This window comes from Pecten maximus, chromosome 16 (genome assembly GCF_902652985.1).
Source record: "Pecten maximus chromosome 16, xPecMax1.1, whole genome shotgun sequence".
In the NCBI taxonomy this organism is placed as follows: Eukaryota; Metazoa; Mollusca; class Bivalvia; order Pectinida; family Pectinidae; genus Pecten; species Pecten maximus.
In genome coordinates this window covers 5,885,346-5,898,583 of record NC_047030.1, presented here as the reverse complement: position 1 = coordinate 5,898,583, position 13,238 = coordinate 5,885,346, and the positions used below count along the sequence as shown (strand labels likewise).

General features: G+C 33.5%; 1 protein-coding gene across 1 annotated transcript; it reads left to right on the top strand.

Moving 5' to 3' along the window:
- Window positions 1–74: 74 nt before the first annotated feature.
- On the top strand, window positions 75–12,116 carry LOC117344538 (polyenoic fatty acid isomerase-like). The gene is made up of 5 exons (XM_033907309.1): window positions 75–198; window positions 366–417; window positions 4,179–4,306; window positions 5,264–5,477; window positions 9,444–12,116. The coding sequence occupies exons 1-5, from the start codon at window positions 133–135 to the stop codon at window positions 10,592–10,594; spliced, it is 1,611 nt and encodes a 536-aa protein (XP_033763200.1). The 5' UTR covers window positions 75–132; the 3' UTR covers window positions 10,595–12,116.
- Window positions 12,117–13,238: the final 1,122 nt, after the last annotated feature.

Here is a 13,238-nt window from a genome sequence, read left to right as displayed (position 1 = left end):
CCTACGCAAGCGAATTTATCGATAGCTAGCAACAACTAAACATTGGGGTGGGCGTGGTCTCTGAGGTGCGTGTGTGTGTATATATATACGCCTGAACCAGCTATCCAGGACCACTTTAGGTAGAGTAAAGGTATGCGTGCAGTAATGGCGACCCTATCAACAGCTGTTATATGTGTTTTAACCGTGTGCTGTATACATGTAAGTAAGATAAAGCACTGATTTAGTCTACATACACAAATATGTTTACTGCAGTGAAATATGACATCTATACAACATTAAAACACCTGTATCGTAATGGGAATCAATCTAAACAAGACTTGTATTGTTATTGATGTTCCTGTCACTGATACTTTTTATTTTTCCAGACCGGTATGGTGATTGGATTTTCTTCTGTTGATGAAACCAGATCGTTATTAGGTAAGTGCACTAGGGAATGAACTCGACCTAGCAGAATTATATTTATATATGCATAGCTTTAGGAAAATGTGGAACATTCAACAAGGAATGTGTTAACACATATCTTCAGTCAGGAAAAATGATATCTACAAGATATTTTAAAGACACTCCGCAAGGGAAGAAATAGTCATACACTTGTAAGATACGGTGTTATTTCTAAGGGTCCTTAACACGGAAAGCTATGGGGTCGTTATTCGAAGATATATTATTTATAGCAAGATCTAAATAGGATAAAAAGCCATGAATAGATATCGAAAAATATAATGGCAAGTCACTGTTGCGTGACTTCGACCCAATGATATTGCAGTGTATACCGGGTTACCAGTGTAGAGAACGCGGCGAGTAGTGTCTCCGTTTACATACGCCTTATGCCTCTCAGGTGGAATAGAAATGTTGACATACCTGGTTGCCCATATCCCTTTACTTGTTGTCATAGATCGCTGTCCTTTACGACAGTTTTCAGTGCGTATTACGATCATTTGAATACGAAAGTGGTTTGTTATTAAAATCACTTTGTTTTCGTTATGGTTTTATCCCTGTTATAATAATTATTAAATCATTATTTGAAGTAAACAATGCTGAAATTTAGAAATAATATATATATGAATATATAGATATGAACATGCAAACATCTCGTAACTATAGTCAAATGATGTTCGCCGTTTTGCCTTGCATGTTTCCATTTCACTACCATTTTTACCAAAACTTCCTTTTAATAGCAATTCATCGACATGTAATTCATAATGACGTTTTATATACAAGTTTATTTATGAATAAATATCCCATTCATACTATAATATAATATTACATTTGTTAAATATTATGGCAGAATAGGATTTGTTTTACTATACTGAGATTTTACACACACACATGGCAGACCACATGTTTGCATCTACATTTTATGTAAGTTGTTTATAAAGCATGGCTTCCTATAATACGCAACATGACTGTAGTCCATATAGATAAAGATGTTCATTTTTATATATACAATGTATGAATCAGTCTGAGGACAAAGGTAGATTAAAATGACTTAGTCAGCAGAAAGCTACATACAGTTTATCATGAGCATCACAGCCTCATGATAAGTGTAACATTATCAAATTAAGTGGTACACATGTTAGTAAAAATATACCATTAGTACATAGCTTAAGTGATGGCTACCACTCATTCATCTGATCGCGAGATAATCGGGATATAATTGTTCTAAATTATCTTGCACAGAAGTCCATGAAATGGTAATAAAGGTAAATTGATATGAATCAAAGCATCTAATGATCATGTAATTGGACACGATGTAATGGGAGTGTACATTACCTACACAATCCACGGACATGGCTCTAAGCAAATTTGCAGGGCTAACTGGAGACCTAAACATTCATGCAAGTATTCATGATTTAAAGGATCAAACGACAGGATTCCAAGCAACTGCCACAACTCTGTTTGTGACTCACACTCAATATATGGCCCCTTCTACGGATATCTCTCTCAAAAAAAAAAAACAAACGTATATTAATAATAGTTTGGTTATATAATAAATCATACAAAAACAATATATTAAAACTAAATATATTGATGTCATTTGTCAATTAAATACGTTTCGTGACTATAAAATATCAATAGCAGTTTAATCATATCTAAACATATTTAATGCCTGCAGATAAATATTGTCAACAACACTTAATATTATTAATGATCTGTCACAAACAAACTGTCTCGTCAGTGATAAAAACGTGAAATATCTCATCATCGGCATTATTATATAATTGCTCAATGGTTTATACGTTTTTGTTTGCCGTACATACTCATCCTGTTACAACATGTCACAGCCGTAATTCATCACGCGATAATCTTGTCTGCAATAACATCCCTCAAATATCTCTATCGTTAGTGTAATATCTCTATCGTTTGTGTACTATCTCTATCGTTAGTGTACTATCTCTATCGTTTGTGTACTATCTCTATCGTTTGTGTAATATCTCTATCGTTTGTGTACTATCTCTATCGTTAGTGTACTATCTCTATCGTTAGCGTAATATCTCTATCGTTAGTGTAACATCTCTATCGTTTGTGCAATATCTCTATCGTTAGTGTAATATCTCTATCTTCAGTGTAATATCTCTATCGTTAGTGTACTATCTCTATCGTTAGCGTAATATCTCTATCTTCAGTGTAATATCTCTATCGTTTGTGTAACATCTCTATCGTTTGTGTAATATCTCTATCGTTTGTGTAATATCTCTGTCGTTAGTGTAATATCTCTATCGTTAGTGTAATATCTCTATCGTTAGTGTAATATCTCTATCTTCAGTGTAATATCTCTATCGTTAGTGTAATATCTCTATCGTTAGTGTAACATCTCTATCGTTTGTGTAATATCTCTATCGTTAGTGTAATATCTCTATCGTTAGTGTAATATCTCTATCGTTAGTGTACTATCTCTATCGTTAGTGTACTATCTCTATCGTTAGTGTAATATCTCTATCGTTTGTGTAATATCTCTATCGTTTGTGTAATATCTCTATCGTTAGTGTAATATCTCTATCGTTAGTGTAATATCTCTATCGTTTGTGTAATATCTCTATCGTTAGTGTCATATCTCTATCGTTAGTGTAATATCTCTATCGTTTGTGTAATATCTCTATCGTTAGTGTACTATCTCTATCGTTAGTGTAATATCTCTATCGTTTGTGTAACATCTCTATCGTTAGTGTAATATCTCTATCGTTAGTGTAATATCTCTGTCGTTAGTGTAATATCTCTATCGTTAGTGTAATATCTCTATCGTTAGTGTAATATCTCTATCGTTTGTGTAATATCTCTATCGTTAGTGTAATATCTCTATCGTTTGTGTAATATCTCTATCGTTTGTGTAATATCTCTATCGTTAGTGTAATATCTCTATCGTTTGTGTAATATCTCTATCGTTAGTGTAATATCTCTATCGTTCGTGTTATATCTCTATCGTTAGTGTAATATCTCTATCGTTAGTGTAATATCTCTATCGTTAGTGTAATATCTCTATCGTTTGTGTAACATCTCTATCGTTTGTGTAATATCTCTATCCTTAGTGTACTATCTCTATCGTTTGTGTAATATCTCTATCGTTAGTGTAATATCTCTATCGTTAGTGTAATATCTCTATCGTTTGTGTAATATCTCTATCGTTCGTGTAATATCTCTATCGTTTGTGTAATATCTCTATCGTTAGTGAAATATCTCTATCGTTTGTGTAATATCTCTATCGTTCGTGTAATATCTCTATCGTTCGTGTAATATCTTTATCGTTTGTGTAATATTTCTGACCTTACTCATAACATTACTACCCTGTTGTCAGTAGTATAACAACCATTACATTACTACTCTGTTGTCAGTGGTATAACAACCATAACACTACTACCCTGTTGTCAGTAGTATCACAACCATAACATTACTACCCTGTTGCCAGTAGTATAACAACCACAACATTTCTACCCTAATACCAGTAATAAAGCGCATTACTTAACTATCATGGTTGGAGGAAAAGTAGCCTTCTGTTTGTCTATACGTAAAGTATAATGAGGAAGGAATGGAAGGAGACGGACTTGCAGCAGACAATGAGACACATACGGAGGTATTACAGAGAAGGACAATCACTGGTCATAATAATGCTTACGTGAATATCTATCAATTATTGTAGGTGTAATGAATACTTTAAAGTTAGTTTCTCCTTTGTATCTATCCAGAACAATACAATGCTCATGAAGGGTCCCATTCATCATTCCCGAAGATTAAAGGGCCAAAATCTAAACACGACAAAATAGCAATCATTGGAGCGGGACCAGCAGGGATCCATATGGCATATAAACTCAAGGTAGGTTTAAATCCATGTCTCGATTTATAAACCGTAAGTTACACATTTGCTGTTTATCGGACTTAGATATTTACATAATATGTTTCATTCCGACCATGGTTGGCTATGGAAACTTTAAATCCATGTAGTTTGTATGATAATATTTGCTTAACGAGAGTACTGGTATAAATAATTGGATATATAAAAGCCTTCGAAGTCGGGCCGTTATTTAATGCAATCAATTGGAATATGTTGTGAGCAATTATAACTCATCAACATTTGTTAAGTTTTACAAATAATTATGAGCAACGCATTATGACTCCACATTGCACAAAACCTAAATCTAGAATATGTTACATATTTTCAATTGGTTTAATATTCCTTTCTAATATTTACACAAGTAATTTTTGAGGGACTATTTTCTCATATGCCTTGCACTTGAGCAGACGATTCAACGTTTAAACAATTTTCAGACAAAAATTACAGTACTTCCTCGAAATAATCACTGTCGTTGGCTTTTGACATCAACCAATATGGATATATCGGTTCCTCTAAGGTTGTGGTACGCGTACTATATACACAGGACGCATTAATTCCATAGACAGTTACTACAAGGGTACGAGAAACTGGCCTTATAACCTCAAATTAAACTGTTTCCGGGTCATGAAACACAGTGAACAGATGTACCAGATTCCTTTGCACACATTGCAAATAGGTCAAATGTTTGCTTCAAAACGTCTGGGGAAACCAGCGTTCCTATAGGAGAGCAAACGAAATCGGTTTAACTCATATGACCCTTCACGTCTAATATTGGAACCCTGTTGACGTTAGGAAAATTGAATATTCTATCAACTACCCTATCGCCTTCCCATCCACATATTTGCGTGCTAGTTTCCAAGACGTTTTTATTTCATGTATATACGTATGTACTTAAAATAAGAATGACTTTTTCAACAGCAGTTTTGATTATGTTGCCAGGCAGCAGGCTACACAAATGTGACAATTTTTGAAATGAAGAGCTTCATTGGAGGGAAGTCCGTCACTCGATATCATCGTCGCGTGCCCCATGAAATGGGTACCGTTTATGCCCAACCCGACTATACAGAGATATATAGATTGGTAAAAGAGTTCGATGCTGGACGTATCCTGCCAATGCCAAGCCCCACCGTGTGGATCAACAAAGAACACCCAAGTAGGTTATGCAATTTAGAATTTGTAAACTTTATATGTTCAAATTAAGGCGTCAAATTGATATGCATGTATACTATTGGGGTTTGAATCAACAGCATTAAAAAAGTAACATGAGAGGCACCCCTGAAGCAAAAGCTTTCGTAGGATATTGCTTTTTGGCTTCGCCAGCCGTCCATCACGTGTAAACGTCATAGGAAATGATAACTCAAGGCTTACACATTATTTACATTTGATAATATGATCGCATAGTAAACTCAACAGAGGCGAATTTACTATGGCTGTAACTCATGTGAGTTCAGTTGTGTTAAAAGTTCATGTAAAATGTTAAAATCTGAATAAAAATGTCAAAAGTGAAAACAAAAAGTATTAAAACGGTTAAAAAGCATACCGATTAAAACTAACAATGAATATGCACCTGTTGCTCTGCGTGGCATGCATAGTGACCTTGGCTAACTGAAAGTTAAATGATTTTGATTACAGTCATGAATCATTTGACCTTAGACCTTCGGTGACCTATCTGTCTGATCCTCATAGCATTGTTTAGCCCTTGCCTGAAGCTCTCTGGAGAGTGGTTAGGTATATATGTTTTGTGTAAATACGTTATGGGGTTGTATACCATCACAAGTCATTTAATGAATTAAACTAAACGTTAAAAGGCGCAAACTAAATCATGTAAGACTCATGATGTTGTCTTGAGCTACCACGCGTGTACTTCCCTAGCTCCTACTGTCACATTACCACCTTAGGTCTAGTGACAGTCAGTGACTTAAGATCCCCCACTCGGCTGAAGACCGGCAAGTGATTCGGTCGAAATATACATGTACTGAGGTATATATAAAGTTTCTATTCTAGTCTGAAATATATAAATATACCTATGTCATCAGAACAGGAGATCAACATATTTAGTTCTAATATATACATAAGTCCACACTTCGTCATGTTTGATATGCATCTATTTAAACTTGCCAGAATCAAAATGTAGTAAACTGTTCAACACTTAGGTTATAGTTTGTTCTGAAATGATCATAAATATTAAGTCTAGTATAAATAGTCGCTACCCTATCATGCCATACATTGTTCAAACAACGAGCCCATTACGACATACCAAGATCGCGTGGTGTGTCAAACGTTTTAACAGGTACGTCACGCTATGTATTAATGTGTCCCAATACAGCCTTAACTACAGCGTACACACTAAATAATATCATCATTACAAGGCCGAGGAAAACTTTCTTACAGACAGGTACATGCGACTCATAACTAATTCAAACAAATACAAGGCGTCTATATTGCCTTCGCTGCCCTTGAGTAAATGTATTGTGTTATACAGACATTTATGAAAGCGGATATCATAATGATACCCAAGCAGCTTTATCAATATCATCAATCTATAGAAAATTTGTCTGCTTTTGAAATAAGCCTTAAATTAAAGCGGTTACAACTTTAAAATAATTCTTGGAAAATGTTTTCAGGCAAAATATCTTATAAACTTCATCAATCGTAGTTTGCAAATACCTTAACCAGTGTATAATTCGACAGGTCCTACAAGAAAGCATGCGTTATTGCTCGTAATCAGAACGCTGCACGGACTCGTCACATGCATTCCACGTGACTCAATCGACTTTGTTCGTGTAGCATTTAAAAAAAAGAAACATCAGCCGAGGTAAATTCATCGCGTGTTGTTTACAGTGTAGGCTCGGGTATCGCTATTTCTTAAACTCGTCTGATTTGATCATTAAATCTTAAGGTATAGTCGCTTCAAATATAATGTCCTCTCAATAATATGTCCGAAATAAAAACCGTGTCAAAATCGTTACATTAACCAAATAGTTGGAGACATAGTATTTAACGCCGTCTACATTGTTTAATCAATATATACTGTCATCACTGTCATAACAGTCTGTCAAACAAAATAGCAGATATCTTGATCAAGCTAACAATGCTGCCCACAACCACTGTGTTTGTTAATTGGCCATGTTAATGAAATGTCTTCCCACGATTACAAGTATGCATGATTTATTAGCATAAAATATATATATATTGTAATGTTTTCAACCAAACGTAGACCTGATATATCCCGATATTGGGATTATTCACGCCGTAGGAGGTGTCTGGAATACGTTCGGGCAATGTCAGGTAAAAAAATGTGTTTTTATTATAAAAACATTTTCTTTTAAAGGTAGCACACGAGGAAAAATATAATTTAGTTTTGTGAAAGATTAAAATGATGTCACAAAGTATTTAAATATAACAGAATGTACCGTCTTTTGTAGGGCGGGACTAGTTTATTTAAATATGTCAATACTAATTACTAGACATCCGAACAATTGGGGCTTTTATTTGGCTATTGTTGTTGAAAGACAATGACCTTTGTTTCAAGTGTCTTGCTGTACATGTTCTGTTACTGTATGAATATTGATTACGGATATCAAGAACTGCAGATACTTCCTCAAGGATGTCTATTGTTGTCTGACTTGTCTATTATTGAAAAAAATACGTTGAATGTAAATATTGGATTGCTTTTACAATTCAATCACTTACATGATGTCATAAATTATTTATAGTTGATAGCAGAAATGAAATTTAACATTATATTAGTTGGTTAATTCCTTAAACAAAACCAATCTTTCAATGACAGCGATATTTTCATCGTATTAATTGTTTTTCGCGATCATTTAAAATATCCCCTACTGAACCCCTTTGTCCCTCTGTATCCCTATAATTATAAGAGGTTTAAGATTGTTTTTACAGTCTACACTTTAACGCCCTGTATATATTCTTATAATTTGCTCTCGTAAACTAATGACTTTTTATTAACAAAATGTGAATCATGTTCCTGATATGTAATCATATTTTTGTGTGCATTTTTGAGAGTGAAATGAGCAGTGAAAATATAAAGTTTTGCAGTGAAAATATAAGTTTTTCGTTTTTGACCAATCAGGGCGAAACTTTGTTTTCACCTCATTGAAACGTTTTCCAATCGAAACGATGATAGATACGTAAATGGTTATTTTGCTGTATTTCTGAAATATTCAGACTAGTTTTTGACAAAATACATATTTGACGTTAGCTATTCATGCACAGATTATCCGATAACAACAGAAAACTTATCAATTGCGTTGGTCAGTCCTATCAAAATGGCGCCGTCTAGTTGAAGCCATTCAATATCTTCTATTTATGAATGCCCCATTGTGTAACATTTGAACGATTAGCTCACCTGTAATATAAAGCACAATAGAGTGTGTTTTTTTTATTTCCATTTAAACTAAATAGTGTTCTATATAAATGATCTCATTTTGGTGTTACTGAAATTGACAAGTATCCTATATAAATGTTTTATAGTAATACATGTAGTATTATATATCAATTAAATATTTTATGTTTTCTAATTGAAAATTGTTTTGTATATATAATGTAAGTATTATCAACAAATACTTACGTTTTTTTAATTGAAAATTGCTATATTTAAATGTTGTAAAGCATTCGTAATATATATATAGTCATATTTTTGTGTTTGTTATTGGAAATTGTTCTATCTAAATGTTGTAAAACATAAGTATAATATATATAACCAATTTTGTGTTCAATTGTTCTATATAAATGCTGTTTATTATTATAATAATATTATTATCATCACCAATACATTTACTATATGTAGATGTCATATATATTTATTATCAATATACTTTGTTATCATTGTTTTATTGTTATTTACTATCAATATACTTATATTTGTTTTATTGTTATTTACTATCAATATACCTATATTTGTTTTATTGTTATTTACTATCAATATACTTATATTTGTTTTATTGTTATTTACTATCAATATACTTATATTTGTTTTATTGTTATTTACTATCAATATACCTATATTTGTTTTATTGTTATTTACTATCAATATACCTATATTTGTTTTATTGTTATTTACTATCAATATACCTATATTTGTTTTATTGTTTTACAGCACCTTTATCAAATCTACAAAGCAATCTTCAAATATTGGCGTCACTTCGTCCAGATATCACCAACGTAACAGTGGCTGCGGTCTACATCCAACAGGCAATCGGTAAATACGTAGGACTTCACAGTCAAATGTTTGGGTCGTACGAAGGGGAGCTGATGCCAAGACCATCTAGTGTTGTACTATCACAACTCAACATGACTTTTCTCGAATTCCTCAAATTTCATGATATAGAAGTACTGAAAGGATTGATTGTCAGTGCAATGACAGCCCAAGGGTATGGACATATAGACGAAATATCAGCTCTGTATGGAATGATGTGGGTGACACCGAGATTCCTGACGGCAGTAGCGACACCGCCATCACCGGAAGTTAAAAGTGTTGTAAAAATCTTAAGCAAAGGATTTCAATTTTTGTGGTCGGAAATTGCAAGGCAATTCAATCTCAATGTCAAATTATCGAGTCCAGTAAGACAAGTTATGAGATTAAAACACAGTGACGGATTCTACGTTAAATATTGGAAATGTGGCAGATTGCATGGAGCAATGTTCGATTTTATCATAACCAGTCCAACGATGAAATTTATGTCAAACGTAATCAACTTTGATCCTAAAGCACAAGAACTGTTCAGCAGGACATTCAATTATTACTACACAACGACCTTGGCGGATACTGATTATGGTGCTAATCGTGGTTTGTCTCCTCAGGATTATTTTACTTTCAACATCAACAGCAAGGAAGAGAGTTCAGTCTGGGTTCATAGAGATTCATATTCATCTTTGAAGTACATAACAGATGCAAATTACACTAGCGGTATGTATCCGGACGGTCCAGATGGACTCTACACACAGTCATCCGTGTATTATCAGTTTTCAAAAGAAAGGCCATCCAGGCAAACGCTCACTCGTAAGTTGAAGGATCATATTTTGAACGTAGAAAAAGCTACCAACTTGAAAATAAAAGACAGAATGATTTGGAATTACTTTCCAAGATATTCCGTGTCGGATATGGCAATGGGAATACTATGGGATATATTTGACATCCAAGGAGAACACGGAATATGGTATATTGGGTCGTCGGTGAGTTTTGAATCTGTGAAGAGTGTGGTCGATTATAACAATTTACTACTACGACAGTTTGTATGTAATAACTAAACTTAAAAGATCCGCTATCATTCAAGATAAAAATACCATCCAGTCAGAGCAGTTGATCAGTCTGGTTAAATAAATATATGACCTTATTTATAGCAATTCCCATATTAAATAGTACTGATTGTAACTGAAACAGTTACATATGTCCCCAACATGACACCTGCAGTGGTAAGTAAAGTTATTGATATCATAATAGTGTTTATAGTATCATACTACACATATTGATCAAATTTTATCAAAATCGAACAGGATCTAATTTGACCAATCAGAGGCCTCTGTCCGGCTGACCGGTCGGGTGACCGATCGAAAAACAAAAATACTCACACCGCCGGGCATGCAAAGTTTCTTTGAATTCCATCCTATTGTTTCTGAGAAACATGTCGGCGGAAGAAAGTGGAAGAAATATTTATAATAATAGGAAAAAGAAACTTTATTTTGGGGACTAAATAAGAAAAGGAGCAAAAACAATATGTCTCTAAAATTTAACATAATAACGGTTGCTTAATGTTTGCGTATTTTAAAACAGAAACAACAGGTGTCGGGATATATGTCTATCTGGCATCTGAATCTGCATCAAATGACGCAAAAACTGAAGAAAATATCTTGACAGGGAAGGTAATCCAGGAAAACGTGTTCTTCTTGTTTAAATAATGGAAAATATAAGTACCCTGTTTGTTATAGAAATACTGCAATTTCTGTTTTTAATATGCATATGACACGTACATGTAAGTTCTATATGTTTAACTTTGTCGGAGCTGTAATTATATCATACCAATACAACATAAAAGCTTATACATTACCAGCACATTATTTTCATATTTTAATTTCCTTCACTATTATCACAAACACTTAGGTTGTTTTTTATATATACATTTACGTGAATATATTAAGAACCCGCTCATACGTGGTGCTCAAGGGTAAACCATCGATGTAAAACGCTTTAATTTGAGCTAACATTTTACGTTCACAATGCGCTGATTATAGGACCGCTTTGTATTTTATTTGATATTAGTTCAAAGGATTTTTTTTTTTCGTTTTGTTATATATTCTGATTATATTAATTAGATGATTGTTTTGTTAGCAAAATGGAGACATAGAGATTCCAGAAAAAAATGTAAATATTTTCTATTTTTTATGTTAGGAATTTATTAAGGTATTAGATTTTATATGACTGATGTAAATTATTCTTATATAAATTATTAAACTTTTTAGATGTTATTAAATGTCAGTGCCTACAAAGAAAAGAATTCCAATATATTTATATGTTTACATACAACATTATAATGTTTAACATTAGGAAAGGTGATGATAACATGGTGTTTTATATGAATATGCATTAGAATAATAAAATAATATTTTATCAAATTATAGTCACATGTCATTTGTTTTCTTTATGTTTTGAAGCATGGTATAGCTAATATATTTTGAAAATAGTGTTTTACTAGATAATAGTTGACTGTCTAAACCGGGCTCTGTCCAGTCCGGATCTTTGTCTAAACCGGACGAATAAATTGGTTCCGAATATTTTTTGTATTTGTCTAGTAGTTTAACTCTGACTAATCCGGACTCTGTCTATTCTGTAATCCGGCCCTATTTCAAGGCCCCGTCTCTTCGTAGTAAATATACCCTTTGTGAAATGGCGTCGGCTTTGTTGTTGTCTAGTGTCCAGCAGTGGCTTTGTGTGTTACCGGCGGTTGATAATACCGACTTAATACAAAGCTCTTCATGGAAATTAATATTTGACCATGCATGTTGGACAGGTCAGCAAAACACCTAAATCCCCATAATAGATGATGCTGTCTTGTTGCTTAAAACACTACGTTATTGTGTTTGTTATAATAACAAACTGATTTCTGTGAGCGAGATTTCCTCTCGAGGGCCCCACGAAGGGAAATACCCCGAAGGAATGTCATAACCGAGTTCATTTAATATTTTACAAATTTGTACATAATGTAGAAAACAATAGAGAATAACGACTTAAAAATCAAGATCCATCGAAACAAGGTTACGAATTAAAACTAAAGATATACACAAAGACACTGAGATAAGTAAAAGGAGAACAAGACCAGGTGATCCGGTAGAGCAAGCGTCTTCAGTTCCATCGATGACTCCCTCCATAGATATCTAGGTTTAAAACGAGAACCGTGGTGGTCATACTGGACAACTAGGTGTATCAAAAAATCAAGTCAGACTTTATCCCAAACATCATGGTAAGGCATATTTTTCTCCATACATATTTATAGGTCTTAAACGAAAACTATTGTGGTCATACTGGACAAATAGGCGTATCAAAAAACCAAGTCTGACTTTATCCCAAACATCAAGGATAAGGCATATTTTCTAATATGATCTCCTTGGTTTCGAAACTTTGTGTTTTTCCACAGTCGATATATGTAATAGAAATTGGGAAAATGAAACACATCCTGTAACTACGACATGTAAACACCGTGGGTGGTGGAGGAATATCAACATTTTCTATATTGAAATCATCACTTTTATCATAAAGCTTAGCTGTAAGCTGGTTGTATTGCAAGTTAAGATCGAGGTAAGGATGATAAATAATAATAATAATAATTGTATCGATTCATTAAGTATTCATTACTCAGCATATAATTACATTAAATCAATGAAAACAGAAGAGGGGAAT